The 19575-nt window shown below is 40.2% G+C and overlaps 1 protein-coding gene and 1 long non-coding RNA gene across 2 annotated transcripts; one reads left to right on the forward strand and one right to left on the reverse strand.

Annotated features, from left to right (window-relative positions):
- Positions 1-2: 2 nt before the first annotated feature.
- Positions 3-1288, forward strand: LOC118495821. Its single transcript, XR_004898267.1, has 2 exons — positions 3-185; positions 968-1288. It is a non-coding gene; the product is annotated as an uncharacterized LOC118495821 (long non-coding RNA).
- Positions 1289-2174: 886 nt separating this feature from the next.
- Positions 2175-18639, reverse strand: LOC116040657 (junctional protein associated with coronary artery disease). The gene is made up of 4 exons (XM_031286184.2): positions 18507-18639; positions 11797-12229; positions 5862-9778; positions 2175-4737 (listed from the first exon to the last, which is right to left on the reverse strand). The coding sequence occupies exons 2-4, from the start codon at positions 12120-12122 to the stop codon at positions 4703-4705; spliced, it is 4278 nt and encodes a 1425-aa protein (XP_031142044.1). The 5' UTR covers positions 12123-12229; positions 18507-18639; the 3' UTR covers positions 2175-4702.
- Positions 18640-19575: the final 936 nt, after the last annotated feature.

Raw genomic sequence — 19575 nt, forward strand, 5'->3', positions numbered from 1 at the left:
TTACCTTAGCTAACCTTAGGTGTAGCAGTTAACTAGCTAGCTAACGTTAGCTAGTATGGTAAATACAAGCCTACAGCTTAAACATCTGTAACTTTGCTGAATGAAAGTTCAGTTGTTTTCTGGAGTTCTTTATCTATCAAGCCAAGCTGGTAAACTTGCAGCACCAAGTTATTGCAGCATTTAAAGTAACGTTAGTGAACTTACTGTTAGCTAGGCTAACTGACACCTGGTCGGGCTGATGCCATGCCAATACCATGTTCCGGCTGGCTAGCAGGTGCTGTTAAATAAAAACATGAAAAAAATATTAAATACTTTTACTTTTAAATGATATTGATAATGGCTAGTGAGAATAAGCATAATACATTAATCATGTAGCCAAAGCTATTATTTTTATTTGATTAACTTTAAGTATTTATATATAATTGATTAACATTTATGTTTTTACAGCATATGTGTTTATAGCCCTGTTATCATCACCAACATTAACTGTTATGCCAATGTCAATGTCTATATTAGTAGGCTGTATCATTTTGTTATATGGCTAGATATCATAGCATTCTCCATTCAAAGTGGGTTGTTTTACTGAAACATTGGCTAATTTGAGGTGCATAAATCTGAACTAAAACCAATCCTACAAAAATTGCATTATAAATTGTGAATTTATCTGTGAATATTAATTTAATAACCTATATATAAGCCTTTTCATTATTATGTTTAGACCTAATTTAGTTATTGTTTCCACTAGCACTGACAGATGCTGTATGGACGATCATAATGTGACAACCTATAACGTTATCCCAGTGTACAACCCCTCCTCTTCTTATCCCCCCCTGCTGTGTCAAGCATCTGCCAACGTGCCTCAGAGCAAAGCATTGGGATGTTAGTGAAAAGAAAGCTTACCTATATAGGGATCAATAAAGTATCACATCAGAGGAAATACTAATCAGACTTCTCACTCTTCTTTTAGAAAGAAATGGCACACAGGAATTTGAACAGCGTCTGAGGATGGATGCCATCCAAGCACAGAGAGCAGGCTGGGAGGTTTTCACAAGGTTCAGCTCAAGTATTGTCTTTGCCAACGCTTTGATCAAGCAAGTGGAGCTCAGTGTGACAGTCTGGCAGGGTAATTGGGCTGAAATTGCCAGTACACAAATGTACATGTGTGAAAACACACACATGGCCTGTGCACATACGCCCCTTTTTATATTGCCTTAATATTACTTTACGAATAGAAGTCAACTCTTGCAGGAGTTAAATTTGAAAATGAAATATTTAGGCTTTGTAAAATATGAGACTTATTATGACAGCATTCCTGCTGCAATTGCTGTTGACTACTGTTTATGTTTGTCTTGCTTCCTTGTGTCAATTTTCATACAATAATATGCATTTTAGAAAGAGGAAGTTGCATATTTAAAATATTTTACAAAGAACAAAAAAAGTATTATTTTCCCCAGTGGATATGTAAACCTTATACAGTACATGAAATATATCCCATAGATGGCCCCTCGGCAATTGATCACAAACACAACTTTCATGCAAAGAGTTTATTTATGAATCAGACTGCAGTATCATACAACAGTAGCACAATCATATGACTATGGATTATGCTCATATTTATAGATACAAAGATAAAGGCATGTCTTAAAGGAAAAAAAAATGAATGAGTTCTCTTTTGAATTACTCTAAAAATAGCTTTTTAATACTTGGCATAGTTTTGTAAATTAAATTATGAAACATAATGTTTGCCCACTGGATTTACTATTGGAGTACCAAATGCAATACTTTATGAAAAACATTTTTTTCCTTCCTTTCTTGCATTTCATGTAAGGAAGAAAAAAAGATGTCAGTGAGTACAAAAAGCACTTAAATCTCGTATGAAAATAGAAAATATTACAAGTGTGCATAATTACTTAATGTTGCACATAACCTGCAGTACAAAATGACACTATGTTAAAGTGTACCTGACATGCCAATTATTCGGGGGCGTATGTACTGAAATAGCTATTTAAATGTCATCAGGGGCAGTTTACACACAAGACCGAGGCAAAGCCTTTCAGTCTCCAAAATGAATTGAAAATGAGATGTGTCAGTAATTATGGACATGCCAGCTTATCCTCCCTGTGGTGCTGACCATGGGCTTGTCTTGAAACACTGAATCTCATCCTGTGTCCTGTAAATTATGCTTTTTGTATTATTTGAAGTTCACAGTTTTGATTCAGTGTTTCTACAGAAAAACAACATGAAAAGCAGAACTATCCACAATGCTACTGTACCTCTCCAGCCAGAGGGATGGCAGAACAGTAAGTTGTTTTTAAAAACCTAAGGTATGAAACAGTGCTTAGTAAGTTAATATTTGGCATTGCCTGGAGTATAATGTAATGCACACATAATAAGGCGACATGATTATCCCAAATTTACAAGAAATGTTTTAAGTTCTAAGACAAAGTTCTGAGTTGATAAAATGCTACAACTGTAAAATGCTACATAACAATTAAGTGATACTTGGTGAGTGATTAAACAGTGATGGTTTACTACAAATCTGTTGATGCGTTACATCAATGCAGCACTGCTGTTGTGGGAAAAATCACGTAACTGCAAACTTGTTTTTTATCAACAAGATGATTTTTTTAAAATCATTATTAAGGTTTTGAGTTATGATTTTAAATGTATTAAAATCCCTTGTATTTAAAAAAAACCCTCTCTTTTCATACTTTTTGCAAATTCGTGGTTTTTAGCCAAAAATAGCATACTGCATTGTATCCTTTAGTGCAATATGTGTTGGGGACAGCAGAACATTTTACACAGAATGAACACACTTTGCAGTGAAAGAAACAAAGACAGAATGGAGGTACTTAGGAGTAGAAGGAGAAGAAGAGAGGGAGGGTGGAAGGAAGGAAGGAAAATAAAGAAAGTTCCCAATTTTATTTCTAAACATGTTTTGAGGAACCAACAACAGAACAATACATGATTTGAATTGGAAGACAATACATACAATATAAAGACAAAAAAAGACACAGGTCATGTCTGACCACCAACATAGGAAATACAGCTGAGATGGATTAATGTATCAAATATCACAAGGAGCGTCTAACATTGACTCTGTCAGCGTATGAAAAAGCACTATCAAATAGGATATCATGGCACAATCAAAAAGTTTCCATCACAACACTGGCAATGATGAATCCTATCGCTCACTGAAATCGAATCGTGTGATCAAGGCATACCACAGGGCCATCCCTTCTTATATCATTCTGTTAGATTTTAAAGCACTAGAAAATTATGTATACTCTCATTATGATACTATACAGACATATGATACTTTCAGCTTGATTTAAGTGTTGAGCAATAAAATGTCATGGTTAAATACAAAATATCTCTTAAAATATTTAAAATATACTTTATTTTGTACATTATGCAAACTGATTAACAATTCAATGATAACAAAAATAATTTTTCCATGAAATGTTGTCTCTTTGCGATACTGATGTATGAACATATATATCATGAAGTAAAGCACCCACCCCCTGTTAAGCACCCATATACCCTGACACGATTCCATATCCCTGTAATATGATTTGAATGACACGTTCACATTAAAACTCCTGACAATGGTTCCTACAGGTAGCTCCACTACACCACTGAGCTGTTTGTACAACAATATTGCTCTATCTATCTTTTTTTTTATCTATATCCCTATATCCATCTAAATTAAAGTTTATCAAATTTGCCAACCACCAATTATACTCAATCCGTGCCTTTATTGCTTCCTGAAATTACCTGGAAATGGGAGCTATACATCGGATTGATTGGAGGACTAACACACATCTAGTTAAAGAAGGCAATTCCCCCTGTCGTAGCGAAGAACCAATGTAACGTATAATAGGTCACTGGTCTATCATGTCACGTGGTGTAGAGTCACTCTTCATTGAAGAGCTCTATATGTTATGGTTGCAGTGTGTACAAAAGCAATGAGACAGGGCACAATGTCGTTAAATAAAAAAAAAAAAAAGGCTAATTTATCTCATCTAAAAAAATTAAATCAAAACAGTTCTTGAGCCAGAGACAGTGATTTCCAGTTCTAAAACAGCTGTCGCCTCACCACGACAATCAGATACGCAGTTTATTTTGGTGTGGTTTAAATGCAACAGAACAGGTTTGTGTCAATAACCCTTCTTAGTCTATGTTAGGTTAAACATAAACGCTTACATTCATATCCTTAACAGCTCACTCGTAAACAAACAGATTCGTTCAGTATGCGAAAAATTTCTTGACTGTATTCACTATGGACATTTTAAAAGTTCTAGAATGCACAACAGAATTGCATAATGTCTGTCAATGAGAAAAGCATAGGGAGGATAGAATAGAAAGGACAAGCCGCTACAAGAAGACTAACTAGTTGAAACCCTCTTAAGGGGATGGGCTTGGGGATGGAGGAAAGATGGGGTAGTGGGAAGTCAGTTTGGGAAGGCTGGGTAGGGATTTGAAGTGGAAGTTGCCTCAAAAGTTAAAGGGGCACCTCCCTTTGGCAGTGGAACAGCACTCTTAGTAGTCAACGCAGCGCCGAGGGTGAGGGTGTACACAATGCTCTTGTCGGACAAGAAGGCCATTTCAGTGTCAAGATGAGATGAAGGCATTCTAGTAGGCAGCCAGGTCACAGTGTTAGAGCTAAAAACCTCAGATGGAGATGATGGACGCAGTCTTTCTACACTTTCACCACTCTGCTTGGATCATGGGGTTCTGGGACGTAAAGAAGAAAAATATTAATTGACAAAAAAGTGTATTTTTTAGTCATATCATCATAATGATCCAAAACCAAAGAAGGGTAGTAAGGTGCAAAGTGCAAAAAATAACCTGACAAAAACTGCAATATCTAGCACAGTCAAAAATAATTTCCTTTTGACGGTACAGTAAATTATGTGTTTTCTAGTATGCTTTGCATTTATTGTTTGTTTCAGTGACATAAATAGTAATATTTTTAATGGATTTGAATTCACCGAGGAGGGTAGTAGACTTGCACTGTCTTAGGGCACTGACACCATCTTGTAGAGATGTCTTTAACAGCAAGGTCCATTGACAGTCTCTTCAATTTGGATAACTTGCACTCTAAATTCAATTCAATTCAATTCAATTTTATTTATAGTATCAAATCATAACAAGAGTTATCTCGAGACACTTTACAGATAGAGTAGGTCTAGACCACACTCTATAATTTATAAAGTCCCAACAATTCTAGTAATTCCCCCAAGAGCAAGCATTTAATAAGATTTAGGTTTATAGGTTTTAAGATTATTTGCACACGTGTGCTCCCTTACTTACACAAAACTATAACCTTTCTTCTAGATTTGGGTTTTTAAGATTGGTGAGGAAAAATTCCCATAAAGTATTAAATCAAATATATTGTTTCAGCCATCTCTCTTAACAAGGTTTGATCTCTCCTTTACACAATTTTGGTAAAAAATTACCCATGTACCATACAATGACTCTGTTTTCTAAATAGCCATATGTTTATAATTTCCTATCAACACCTATGATTTTCAAAGCAAGAAATTTGTCAGCATTTAAATCACATTTAATCATGGTTTAGTCTGCAGTCGTCCTGAAGCATGCATAATAAATCTGTGGATAGGGACAGTGAAATCATGATCATTGAAGATGAAGAAATATTTGCATTGGTATTTTCCTTTTAGATTTAGTAGTCGATACTAAATCTGTGTGGCCCAAGTACCACAAGGGAAATAAATGTTTTACTATTAATGTTGCCCTTGATAATTTCAAAATGTGGGTATATTTGTAAAGCTGTACAGACAGACATTAATTTTTACACAAAAAGCCTCAAAGTTTAATTTACATCCTTATCTTACCTGAAAGAGATGACTCCTCATCTTGCAACACTGTCTCCTCAGAGACCTGCTGTGAATGGGTGATCTCTTGAGCTTGATCGTTCTGTGTGTCTCTCTGAGGAGAAGGGTGGGGCTCCTCCTCTTGTTCGTCCTTGCCCTCTCCCTCTGCCTCCCCCTCCCCAGAGTCAGTACTCCTAATGCTGAGGCGCCTCATACGATACATAACGTCCACCTCCCTCATCCGGGCCAGGTGCTCAACTGCCACACGGCCTGGAGAAATAGCCAGCTTGGTCTGCAAGGCTTCCATTCGGTGGGAGGGGCCCTTGCTCCTCCTCTCCCCCTCCAAGCTAAGAGACAGTCTGCGGTCTAGATTTGGGGGAACTGAAAGTGGCAGCCTATCTGGCGGAAACTCCGGTAACCCTGGGTGGTCTCGCCCCAAATGAGTCCGTAAACCAAGTCTATGCTCTGGAACAGCAAATGGCATCTTTTCTTGCTCCTGCTTGTCATCAGGCATTGTACTGTCTTGTCCCTCACACTCACTTTTCACTTCAGCAGTTTGTTTGTCTGTACCACCCTGAGGTGTTTCTCTTGTAATGGCTTCCTTCTCTCCTAATTCTACTTCCTTAGTTATTGTTTCACTAACACTGTGGTCTGCTGGCACATCAGTTGCTGATATTGTGGATGCGCTCTCCTTTGTAGCTCCATTCGCTGGTATGCTTTCAGCAGGATTAACTGCGCACAAATTATCCAAGTTTTCTGCCGGAACATTGTCTGTTGTTTCACCCCCTCCCACATTTTCCTGTGTCATTGAATGCTGCTCCCTTGATTCAGCACACAGGTCAGACTCTGACTGATCCAAACTTGAGTCATTTGGCTCCTCTGTTTTTATATCTTCTGCTGGACTTTCTAACGCAACACGTTGTGGTGGACTGCCATTTTGATTGGTCGAGCTGTCCGAGCTGTTCTCCTCATGAAGTGGAGGTAATGGGCCCTGTCTCATCTGATTCTCAAGCTCTCTTTTACAAATAGGGCACTCCTCCTCTGATTCAGCACTGAGATCTTGAAGAGTCTCTGCATCATTAGGTTTAAAACTGCCTGCGGATGTTTTATTGACATCCGTTGTGTCTTTAGGCTGACGCAAAGTCTGGCATATGTCCTCATAATCAGGAGGACTAGTGAGCGTAGAAGCATCCTGCATGGGCTGTCTATCTGCCCATGGCATCTCAGCTGCTGCGGTGCGCGTTGTTGGACTGAAGTCACAAAGTGGTGTCTCAATAGGCTCATCTGGCAGGTCTAGTTTCACTGTCCTGCCATCATTGCTCCGTCTGCGCGAAAGATGTGAAACAACCCTGTATTCTCGGAAGCCTGGCTCCCGAGGTGGGACAGGGAGCTCCTCCCTAAGCTGCTTGCTGAAGGTTACCGACTTTGTTGCAGGCCTGGAGAAGGCGCTCTTGACTTCCCTGTATTCTGGGTCAACAGACCAGCTTACTGCACTGCGCCTAAGGCTGCTGGGCTTGTTGAGAGGTTCTGATGTTAATCGGATTTTGATACTTTCAGGGATTTGAACAGAACCATTTGGGACTTTATTGCTGGCAGTGCCTAGCTCCAATATGTCTTTGTAGGCCTCGTTGAGGTCCTCTATGCACTTATCAACGCTGGGCTGTTTGCTGCTCTGCTGCTGCTGTTGATCCTGGACTTCTTTTTTGATAGTCTCCAGCTCTTTGATAGCATCCCATGGACGCTGGCTGGCCGGTTTCAGCAGAAACTGTTCAAATGCCTCCTGCCCACTATTTGCTGCTGGTTTGGTCTCCTCCACATTTCCTGAGGGTGGTACTGCTGGCTGCTGAGCTGTGCTCTTATTCAGCTGGTTGGAGAAGTTGGCGGTCAGGGAGAAGGCGCTGTTGCTTGACAGTTTCAGGCTCTTTACTCCCTTTATAGGAAAACTGAAGGCAGTGCCCACTACACCGCTGCTATCAGGAGGGACTTCAGTGCCGGGAGGGACAGGGTCTTGTTGTGCTTCCTTGTTTTCAGAGGCAGGTTTTTGGGCCTCTGGGCTAGTTTGTGTCTCCTGGTCTCGATACTGGTTTGCAGGCCAGGATCCCGACAGTTTCATCTCCTTGTAATGGTTTATCTTAGGTGGTCTACAGGGTACTCTTTTAAACATTTTGCTGCTCGCTCTACTGCTTGTTTTGCTGCTCGCTATGCTACCAGTTAGTGCTTGCAGCTCAGCTTCAGCTGAAGATGTGCTTTGGAGACTTTGGTTTGTTAAATGGCCAGTTTTGTTGTCACTTGGACTGTCCGCCGGGTCTGGTGACTTCTCGTTGTTGTTATTCTGATCACGAATTGTCCCGCTGAGCTGCGGAGTAACAGGTACAGACACCAAACAAAAAATTGTCTCACTGAGTCTCTTTTTTAGATTCTTGGATTTGTCCTTCTCCGGTGGTTCAGGTTGTTCCACTTTTTTTACTTCTGTCACAGTTTCAGAGACACTCTGGTCAGCTGACTTGCATGGGGGAGGTGGTGGTTTACCCAGAATAGATGAAGGAAAAAACTGACTACGGTTTTGTTCGGGACCTACACTGTCACTTTTTTTGTTTAATCCCCTGTTGCACCATCGATTGCTGCTGTCGTTGTCATTGAGAGATGTTTTGCGGCTGTCGGTATTGAGAGATGACCCCTGTTGGGGAGGAAAGGCACTATCATGTGTAGATTGTCCTAAAATCGTAGCAGACGGAATTTCTTTGTTGATGTTACGGATCTTGTCTGAGTCAGTGAGAGAATTTCCGCTAGGCCCTCCTGAGATTTGCTTCACTCTTGGGTCTTCAGTTGGTAATTGACGGGCATGACCTGGTTGTTCTTCATGTCCAGAGGGTAATTGACGGGCATGACTTGGTTGTTCTTCATATCCAGAATGTACCTGTTTTCGATAGGATGCACCACGATCTCCATAGTGTTCCAGCCATGAACCTGCCTGTCTGTAAAACCACCTTCCAGGATCTGAGCTGGGCATCTGTAGAGCTTCAGCCCTCCATCTTAGGTTTGCCATTTCATTGCGGTTGACTGAAACTGATCTTGGAGGTGGGCCTCTTCTATAAGATGGGGGTGGGATGTAGCCAGGTGGCTCCATTCCAGAAATGGCAGAGTGTTGTGCGAAATAGTCTTGTCTCAGCTCCCCAACCCTTGGATAGTAGATAGGCCTTTCTTTTTGTTTGGCACCCTGGTCTATAGCAAGCATTTCTGCGCTACCTCTAGTCTGCTGGTGAATCTCATATGACGGAGGCTTTAAAGGCCTGCTGAACCTGGGCTTTGGTAAAAGTGCAACATGGCTGCTTGGCCCTGCATTCCTACCCCACCGGTCCCTGACAACAGCACCACTATAGATATACCTACTATAGGGCCCAGAGAAGACAGTGCTGCTTATCCTCTGTTGTCTATCAGGTAAGCTAGGCCTGGATGGAATGAGCTCTCTGCTGGCAATTTCTTCAGGTGACAAAACTCTGGGGAGAGACTGAGACTTTGCTTTAGTTCTAGGGTGAAAAAAACCCTCAGGTGTCCTCAGGCGGTACTGGTCCTGAGCCCACCTGTCCCCATCCCCATCCGACAGCTGCCTTCCCAGGCCCACAGCAGGCCTCCACTCCTCTGTACCGAGGCTCTGGCACTTCCTCTCCCCAGTCACCCTTAGCTGACCAGGGGCTGCATCCAAGTCCCTTAGCCAGGAAATGTCCTCCCATAACTGCTGCGCTTGCCTCTCTGCTCTGTGTTCCTCTGCTGCAATCAGGGCCTGTGGCCTCCATGCACCTGCAGAGGCCCTCAGCTCCCTGCCATCAGCATAGTCCAGGAGGATGCTGAAGTCCTGGCCTCGCCTCCGCCAGTAGGAGACATCCCTCTCATCATGGCATAGCGGCTCTGAATAAGTCAAACTGGGAACATCATAGAACCTATTAAGACAGAAAAGTTCAGTGTGAATAAGACAAAAAATGCCAGAATGAGAGTGAGGTGGACTCTGAATTTAAGTCGCCACTTGCAAACAGTTATAATTTTTCGGAGTATGATTACAGAAGTTGCAAGATGAGTGACATCTGACACACAGTCATTAGGTTTAGAAAAACATAGTGTCTAAAAGGCAATATTTACATTTACAGTTTTCTGGTATTCCAAAGTTTAAAAGAAACAATAACAAGGCACTATTGATACTTTAAACTGTCTGCAATGAACAGGCTTTCCAAACACAAAACAAAATGACTTTTATCTCTATTAACAACCTTTTAAGATTTGATAATTGTGTCCATGCCAGTCTCAAGCATGTGTTTTGGCTTTGGCAGTATTGGCTTTCCAACGCAACTTAATCAAGGAGAGCCAGCACATATGAGACAGAAGTGCTTGAGTCAGCGGCTCCCAAGTCCCTTGAAGAAACCATGAAATTGTGATGCTACTGCAAAATGATCTGCATATTAAATTGTGCTGACCTTATCTTGGAAGCTTGTCATCTGGACAGCGACTTTGGCTCTTAAAGAAAGCCTGAGCAAAAACATCCCATTACCTTATCTGACACGATATATAGCAAAAGTACATCTTTACCTATGATTAACTGATCACATAACTCAATTAGCAAGCTCAAACTGTGCCCTTTTATAAAATACATAATATATATTTTTTTAAATGCTTGCTGAATTTAACATAAAATGGCAAGTGTGTGACGAGTGACTGTTGGCAGGTTTAAAACAGTGGTACCACTGTGATAAAGCAGTGCCGCCTGGAGATAATTTTAGTTATGGTTCCAAATGTACCTCTTAGGTGCAAGATATGGCTGCAATGCATGTTGCACTGCCAAAACAATTATCTTAGAAATAGCATACGTAATCATAACAAATTGAGTCTAAATAAAACAGCGCTACATTTATTTGTGTTCAAAGAGGGTCATTTTGTTAAATTACAATGTCATTTTAATTTTTTAATTTTCTCAAGCAGTCGTGGTAAATGTCTTGGTGTGGTGGAACAGGACTGCTGAAATAGAAAAGTCAATGATATCCATGAACATCCGTAGGTGCAGTTAATTGAACGAGGGAGTGAGGGTTTGAAATCCTTGTTGAAATTCAAAGTAACCATCAGGTCTTTCAAACTAAATAAATCAATAATTGTATTTTCTCAGGCTAGTTGCTTAATATTTATGATACAGCCACATAATGCCATGATTTGCAGTTAGCAATTCCATACAAAACAAATCTAAAAAATCTAACCATAAAATATACCATAAATACATATTACAATATAAGTTTGTAAAATATCCATTCTAATAAATAATAAAAGAGAACTCAAAATGAATAACAATTGCCCTTTTCAAGAGCTTCATCTCATATCTGCACTGCACTAAATCACTGTTAGTCACTGTACTCATTCATTTAAGCAGCAAAGTCCATGGATCATCCTCAGCAGCATATGCTACTGTATGGCTGAGGGGAGCCGTGTTGTGCACACTTGCCCAGCAACATGCTTACATCACAGGGCACGTGCTGGGTGTGATTCAGTGTGCCAGTGTTTACAGTGGAGTGATTACGAGCCTGTCTTGAGGCATGTTCAGTTCTCCTCAGTTTGCTTACTGTCTAGTGCTGCTGTTTACATCTGCCTGCCTGGTTGAGGCTGTAGAGACGATATCAGTGCATGGGTGGGCTCTACACTCTTTACACTGTTAAGGCATGTACACAACTCAAACAAGTGCAAAGGCACCTTTCATATTTCCTCATATCCCAGCATATGTCAGTGGTGCTGCTGCAGCCACAGTGTTCTGCAGCTCTGGAAGGAGGGGAAAGGGAAGAGGAGGAAAAAAAATCCCCTGCGCAGTGCAGACTCAGTTTTGCATGCAATACCAAAGGGCCCCAATGAGAAGGGGGGGGGGGGAGGAAAAGGGAGAGTAAAGGGTGTGGGGGATCACAATAGCGAGGGAAAAAAAAGCACTCACCCACTATCTGTGGCGAGAGAATCACCCAAGGGCTGAGCGTCACCTAGGATACCGATGCCGATTTCTTTTCTCCTTAGGATCCTTTCCCCGCTCTCGTTGTCAGTGGTGGGGTAGCCCTTCACCAGTGCCTGCCTGCTTCCATAGATGCCTGTGATAGATGCCCCCCGGCCCGCCTCATACCCGTTCAGTGTCCCCCGGCCAGCCCTGTTGTCCACAAGTTCACGCTGGCAATCAGCAGGGCGTTTGTCAAAAGGCGGGGCAGATGGAGGGCCGCTCTTGGGCAATTTATATCCGTGCGAAATGAGGAGGTCTTCCACACTGTACATGGTGGTGTCTCTCTCACTTCTGGGCAGGAGGGCAAAGGTGGGTGTGTTTCCTTATGCGCAGTGCTGCTGGTAGAAGCTGGAGCACGGTTGCTCAGCAGAGGCCATCACTAAGGGAAGGGAAGAGGTAACGTGAACAGATTATTTCTGCATGCACCGAAATCGAGGATGTGTCATTTTCAACATGCTGCAGATGTCAGAAAATACAGATGTTGTTGTTGATGTTACCTTCCCAGGTACGTTAATGTATTTTTTTTAGCATGTGCTATGTTGAAAGCTCAGTGAGTGTCGTCATAAGTCAAACATGAACAAGTATTTTGTGCAGACACTGTCTGCAACTTTAACTCTGGAATGTACAACCAACATTTTAAAGGTGCACGTGCAGAATTTAAAACCCCATCTTTTTTTTATTTTTTACTGTATAGTCCGGTTTATTTTCCTGAACATGGACAATTATCTCCCAAATCTAGCCTCACCTTTCCTTCCTTCCTCCCAAAGACATTTTATCATCTTTCCAAATTGTCTAAAACCATTGTGTAATAGAAGAATTTCATTCTAAACCACTCATACATTATATAGATAATGATTTCTCCACCCTTTGTCAGGGATAACTACAGTGAAAATGTGTGACTTAACCTTAACAGAAGCAGTTTCTAGTTGGAACATTCATCATCAGTCAATACAATTACAGATATTGTTCTCCAGGCATTTGAACAGCTGCACTAATCTAAGCACGTACTTTCTCCAATAGCCAAGAATGCATGTTAATAAATACTACGAAGTAATTCTTCAACATTAAGTAAAGAGAAGAGATTAAATACCTCTCCATACGAAACAGTCTGTGTCAGATACACTTATGGTGATATCCAACAGTATAGTTTGCCTGGTAACTTAATACAGCTGCAGAAATGACTGCAGATAATGTATACTGCCCTTTGTCTCTGTGCTGCGTGCCACCGTGGTGTAAGTTCCTAAGTTGCCATTTCTTCTGTCGTAATGGCATCAGGAAAAAATACGATACATTTATTACATGTTATTAAAGTGATTCAGCACCTGATTCATAATTCCAGTTCAAAGTGGAAGTCTATCTTGCAGTGTTAACACAAAATTAAAATTGACTCAATATTTAGGTGTAAAAAGATCAGATGAGAAAATCTCATATAACATTAATCTTAATTATTTCCGTCTTTAGTTAAAATTTCATGTCATATTATAACACAATCCTTACTTCTAGAAATGTGAATATTCACCCTTTGATTCATCTTAATGAAAATGTTACATCTCTGTACAAGTACATTCTCACGTGTGCATCATATCGTATTTATTTCCTTATTTAATCTATGACTTTGTAAAGGAAAACCAACCAAACCAAAATTTTCCAGGCCACCTCACCAGGCGTGGACATACAGTAACTGAATCTGTTCAACAACAAAGCGACCAAACTATTTTTTAAGGTTTTCAGCACTTCTTTCAGACTGTACTGACAATACTGTTTTATTAAAAAATATATATAATTAGCACTGCAACAAAGTTATTTATATTACTGAAATGATTAATCTGCTTGGTCTGTGAAGTGTCAGAGAATAGTGAAAAATGCTCGTCACAATTTCACAAAAGCCCAAGGGAATGTCATCAAATTGCTTTTTTTGTTCAACCAACACTCCAAAACCCAAAGATGTTCAGTTAACAATCACAAACGACACAGAAAAGCAGCAAATCCTCATTTAGAAGAGGGAGCTAGGAAATGTTTGACATTGTTTCTTAAAAAGTGAGTACTTACTGTTACTAATAGTTTTTCTTTTTATCAACTCATTGCATAATTGAATAATTATTTCAGCTCTAAATATAATGCAAAAAGTAGGTAAACCAAATGAAGAATGTTGTTTTATGACTTGCTTGAACACAGACTAAAGTTTTTATGTGAAGAGTGTGTTCTCCTAAATTCCTCTGCTGTGTGTGTGTGGGTGTGTGTGTGTGTGTGTGTGTGTGTGATATATTAATTAGTGGTTATAACAGTCTGTCCTGCCTGGATATGACAGTGGATGGCTTATAAAACAGTAACACAGTGATCAAAGGCTTTGCATACATTAGCATTCTGGCTAATCATGTTTGGACTTGAATAGTGGCTCGCTGTTCATTTTCCATTATGATGGTGTCACTTAAAGGACAAGTACAGTATTCAATCAAAATAGACTTACAAACCGATACTCACTTAAAGTTAGGGTGATGCCTTGCCAAAATTATTCGCAGCAAACACCTTTACTTATTTATGTTCTGAAACTACAATACTCCATCTCTGTTATCTTCCAATTACAGACTGCAGTATGAATCAGGGAAAGATGTAATTAACTAATTAATATCTAACACCTAAGACTGATTTTTTTTTTTTATAGTACTACAGTAAACTTTTCTGAAAGTTCCCCTGGGCAGAGTACCTGTTGTTGCAGTACATTGTGTTTTCCTCTGTGTATGAACAAAATGCACTGGTTTCATATTGTTTCATATGAGCAACAAGTGTCATCTTAATAACAAATGAATACATTAAAATAAGCTCATATGAGACTTGCTTCTGTCCCTTTTCATGTTTTTGGCTTAGCCCAAAAGCTATTAAAAAGGAATTTGCTTTTCTATGCAATTCATAATTGATACCTTAGGCTAGGACAATACAATGTATTGAAATGCTATTCACTTTTTAAAACATTTACATATAATAAAACCCTGTTGTTTTTTGCTACAATCAATAAATACTGATGTGATAATACAAAATAACTGTATTCTACAGAATCATTAAAACAAGATAATTAATTACACTTACAACTTCTGTTTATACTAATAGAGTTTAACAGTAATCGGACTAGGGCTGAAACTAATGATTCATTCCATTATCAATTTATTATAATGTATAATTTATAGATGTTACAATATTTATATTAATTATTTTTCTGTGTGCCAATTTGACAACCACATTCTGCTTAATGTTGAATCATGCCCAAGGTTAAGGAGCTGATGTGATAAAATTTCATTGGAACTGTAGCTTAATAAGACCATTTTTTAATGCTTAATGATTCATCATTTAGTATTGGAAATGAGTCCAAAGTGATATCCTGACACTGCTTGTTTTGTTGCTTCATTCCAAAACCAAAGCATATTTTCTTTACTGTCACATATGACAAAGCCAAGCAGAAAAACTTTGTATATGAGAAACTGGAACCAACAAGTACATTCAAATTTCATCAAAATCACTAATCGATTATCAAAATAGTTGCTGATTAATTTTCTTTTTAATAGTCTAATTGTTGCAGCTCACTAGGAAACAAAAGAAAGTTTACCTAAATCAAGAAATCTTGCAGTAAATTATTTGTTTTGCTCCATTTACATCAATGATACAAGATATTAATTATGTAAAGGACAATTTCGCTCAAATGATTTGGAAAGATTCTCTCCTCTTGACCTTAAGGTGACCTTAACATTTCTCCCTCCATAACTTTATCCACTCTGCAGTCCGGAGTCTCCCCTGGCCTGGGAGCTCCTAACATACTGTAGGATTCACTGTAACACTTCACATGTAGCCTGGAGATCATTCATACTATCCAGTAGGGGTGGGGAAAAAACTGGTTCATGTATGTATCGTGATTTCTTTTTTGCAACGATTTTTAAAATGGATTTTCCCCCCAGAATCAATATATATATATATATATATATATATATATATATATATATATTTTTTTTTTTTCACCTAAATATTTTCTGTTTATGCGGTACCACCGACGGCGACTACATAATATCTGTTTCCAGCAAAACAGAGTGAAAGCAGAGAATCCATGTTATGTACAAATAACTTATAACTCTGTATATTATTTCTAGTTATAGTTCCACTATCTTTGTTGTTACTATAACTGCCACTGTTCATCATTTCAACTGCTATAATTATTAAGAATCATATTTCTCTATATCTGTATATCTGTATCAGTGTCTGTGTCCAAACCGGCAGTGACAGATGCCGCCATGGAGCCTGGGTCTGTCCGAGGTTTCTGCCTAAAATAAGTTTTCCTCACCACTCGAGGTTTCTGCCTAAAGGAAGTTTTCCTCACCACTCGAGGTTTCTGCCTTAAAGGAAGTTTTTCCTCGCCACTGTCGCACCAAATGCTTGCTCGTTGGAAATTGTTGGGTATTTGTAAATTATAGAGTGTGGTCTAGACCTACTCTATCTGTAAAGTGTCCTGAGGTAACTCTTGTTATGATTTGATACTATGAATAAAATTGAATTGAATTCTTCTTTACAAATGAAATTAATGTCAGACTGAATGACTGACATGTGATGTGCATTCTTTTTAGAAAACAATTCGTTTGTAGAAATGTCCCATGATATATTGTCTCTAGAAGTGTATTTTTCAACTTTTGTTTTTGTTAACGAAGGAAAAGAAAATCTCAATACCCAAATCACAATACTTGAATACTTGACTAGAATCACATGAAAATCGCAATACAAATGTAATTGGCACCAATGTATTGTGAAAGAATCGAATCGGGACAAAAGCATATGGTCCCAGCCCTACTATCCAGATGTAAATGGCTCAGCAGAAAATCTCCACCCTAAGACCACACTGTGTGGAAGCACATTTTCAAGGAACAAGGACAGTACATGTGGAAATGGATTAGCTCATTTATTAACTTCAATGTAACTTCACTGACTAGGCACGCCTGAGCAGACAATAACATACCATTAAACCTCAGCATGTTGAAATCAGGGCTTCTGATGTACCCTCCAACTATTCCTGGCTTTTCAAGTGGAGTGAAGGCAGTGTGGTAAATGCAGCAAAAAATCAACTCAAGGACTTCATGAATGAGCTCAAATCCAAGAGCAGTCATGACCAGTGAAGATGGACTGGTATGGAGCTAAGTAGCTTCCTTTAACACAGACTTATCAGAGAGAACCGGAGCGAAGCAGACACACAGTGGCCCTTTTTGACAAGGTCACAGCTTCAAATGATTGCAGTGGAAATATAGCACATGAGCCCTTTTTTTGCATAGCAACAACAAAAGTACCATTCATAATTACAACACAACCAGATTTTTACATGCACATTAATGATATGCTGAAGAATATGATAGTTTTGGGTGTGCAAGGAGAACTAACAATAAGGTCAGCTGTTGTAAAAGTTGCTGTTGAGGCCATTCATTTACTGCTAGTAAGTCATTTTTTCTGCTTTATGTGAGGAGCTTTCGTTGCCTACTTTTCCTGCGCTGCCCAAAAAACTTAAACTTGGAGGTTGAGTCTAAATTTATTTTGAACTTTTTTTTTTTTTTTGAGATTTTGTTTTATTGACCACCACCTATCCATCCATCCATCCACCCTCCCGGAGCAAATGCACAGCCAGGCCTATTAGACTGCATGCACAGGTAGTGGCCACTGTAACACATCAGCACTAGCAGGCAGCACCACCCTAACTGCCAAGGGAGTGCACCTACATCTTACCTAGTGACAGGGATAACGGCGCTACAGACCAGGCTCATCATCCAAACACGGCTTACTCAAACTCATTTAAAGCTCAGGTTCAGCACGTTTATAATTAACAGCACTTTGAGTAAACTAAGTCCACCTGATTCTGTAAAAAAACATCCTCAAAATCATTTCCCCTGGATGGTAACTTACCGAATGAATAATGATTTGAAATAGACCCGTTGTATCATAACACATAGCTATCAATAATATATCAATGTTGTAGACATGTCTGTCCATGCATATAGCCTACAGTATCACCTACTATAGCCATAGCCTACTGCAGCGTTATTTGGCACAGCCTACTTAAAAATTGACTGCTATGAAATGATTTTTCAAATCAGCTCCCAATACCTGTTTCGCCCAGTAGCCTATACCGCAAGTCCAGCGCCTACCAGAAAAAAAAAGAAAAAAAAACCTCTACCTGCACGCACTGCAAGTTGGAAAATATAGTCAGCGGTCATGTTTTGACGAAAGCCGCTTGAGCGAAATCATAACCTCGTTGCAAATGTTTCCCCAAGAAATGCACGTAGCGCAGCAGCGAGCGCACATCCCCGCCTCGCCAGCAGCAGCAGCGGCGGAGGCTGCTCGGCGCTCATCTGTCGAAGGGCGAACATTTTGAGGTGTGTGCAAGTTGACGCGCGGTTAACGAGGAGGTTTTTTGCAGATCGCGTCTTCGCTGACTGTGAGTGTTTAACAAGAAGACCCGCTGCCCTGCGCTACAGTGAAGGCTACGTGAGCAACCCCCAAAAAAAAAAAAAAAATAAGACACAGCAACCCCTCCCTAGAAATAAGCCAGTGTCGGGAGAGCGGGAAACAGCATGCAGCAAGATACCATAACATTGCAAAAAAGGAATAAGGGCGTATAGCGACAGAGCGACGCATACCTGGGAAGATGCTTGGCGCGGCCGTCGCAGTTCCCCTGCGCCCAGCTTTAGCTGCTGAGACTGAGCACTGCACAGAGCCGAGCATGCCTATTGGTAGGCAGAGACGCGCTGGTTGCTGGCTGCCTGGATGGGCTCTCCTCACTACAGCTGAGGTGGGGTGGGCTCCTCATGCAGCTATACAGAGAGGGATGTCAGAATGGTTTCTCCCAAACTGTTTTTCCTAACTTTGCTCTTTTTTCATAGCAACAGTCATTTTTTTTCCATTCAATCTGGCATATTGACTTGAATGATAACTACCGACATGTGGAGCGGTGAGGGCTTTGTATCTCCCCTGTATCTTAATCTCTGTCACGCATGTTCGGTACATAAAAAGCTGAGAGGATCACACCTTATGTGTCAGTCATTGCTTGTGCTCATTTTTGCTGCATTACCCAACTGATGTTTCCAATAAAAAAAAACTTCATCTCCCAGTGACAGATTCCTATATCAACGCCCATGCGCTTCTTTCCCATCCTGTTAAGTTTTAGATGTGCAGTAGCACCGCGCCCTTGGTGGTGTTGATGACTCGTCACTGTGTGTCCCCCCTCCCACCCAATGCCAAGAAAGCTCGGCTAATTAAATGTGCTGGGCTCAGGCCTTCCCGTGCCAACTGTGACATGCTGCACTCTGAGGGATCCCTCGTTCGGAGGAGTGACGGCGCAACGTGCACGTCCCAGAGATCCACACACTGATGACAAAGTGCTAAAGCCTGACCTTAGGGGTCCCTGCAGACACCATGTAAGCCTTCGCTTTTTTCACCTATAGGGAAGGGGTTTATTTGACATGCATCCACATGTGGGAGTTACCCAGTGCAACCAGAGCTGGATGTCTGGGCAGTTCAATTAACAAGTTCAAGATAGTCCCATAATTGATTAATTAATGTTTGTTTTTATTTTATCCGTCTGATGACTGGGGACACGTTCATGCTCTGCTATTGGCTCTTTTTGGTTGTTTTTGTACTGGTTGACAAAGCAGATTAAATCTGTTGAGAATGGAGAGGGTGCGGTTTGAGTGTTCCCAAGTAGCTAAT

The sequence above is a fragment of the Sander lucioperca genome, chromosome 9 (genome assembly GCF_008315115.2).
Source record: "Sander lucioperca isolate FBNREF2018 chromosome 9, SLUC_FBN_1.2, whole genome shotgun sequence".
NCBI classification, from domain to species: Eukaryota; Metazoa; Chordata; class Actinopteri; order Perciformes; family Percidae; genus Sander; species Sander lucioperca.

Excerpts from the sequence above, each read along its gene's own strand:
- LOC116040657 (XM_031286184.2), bottom strand. The coding sequence starts at position 12,122 with ATGTACAGTGTGGAAGACCTCCTCATTTCGCACGGATATAAATTGCCC. Across the intron at positions 9,779-11,796 it reads TCTCTCGCCACAGATAGTGG|GTTCTATGATGTTCCCAGTT; the intron begins GTGAGTGCTTTT and ends CTGTCTTAATAG. Across the intron at positions 4,738-5,861 it reads TGAGGAGTCATCTCTTTCAG|AACCCCATGATCCAAGCAGA; the intron begins GTAAGATAAGGA and ends TTTACGTCCCAG.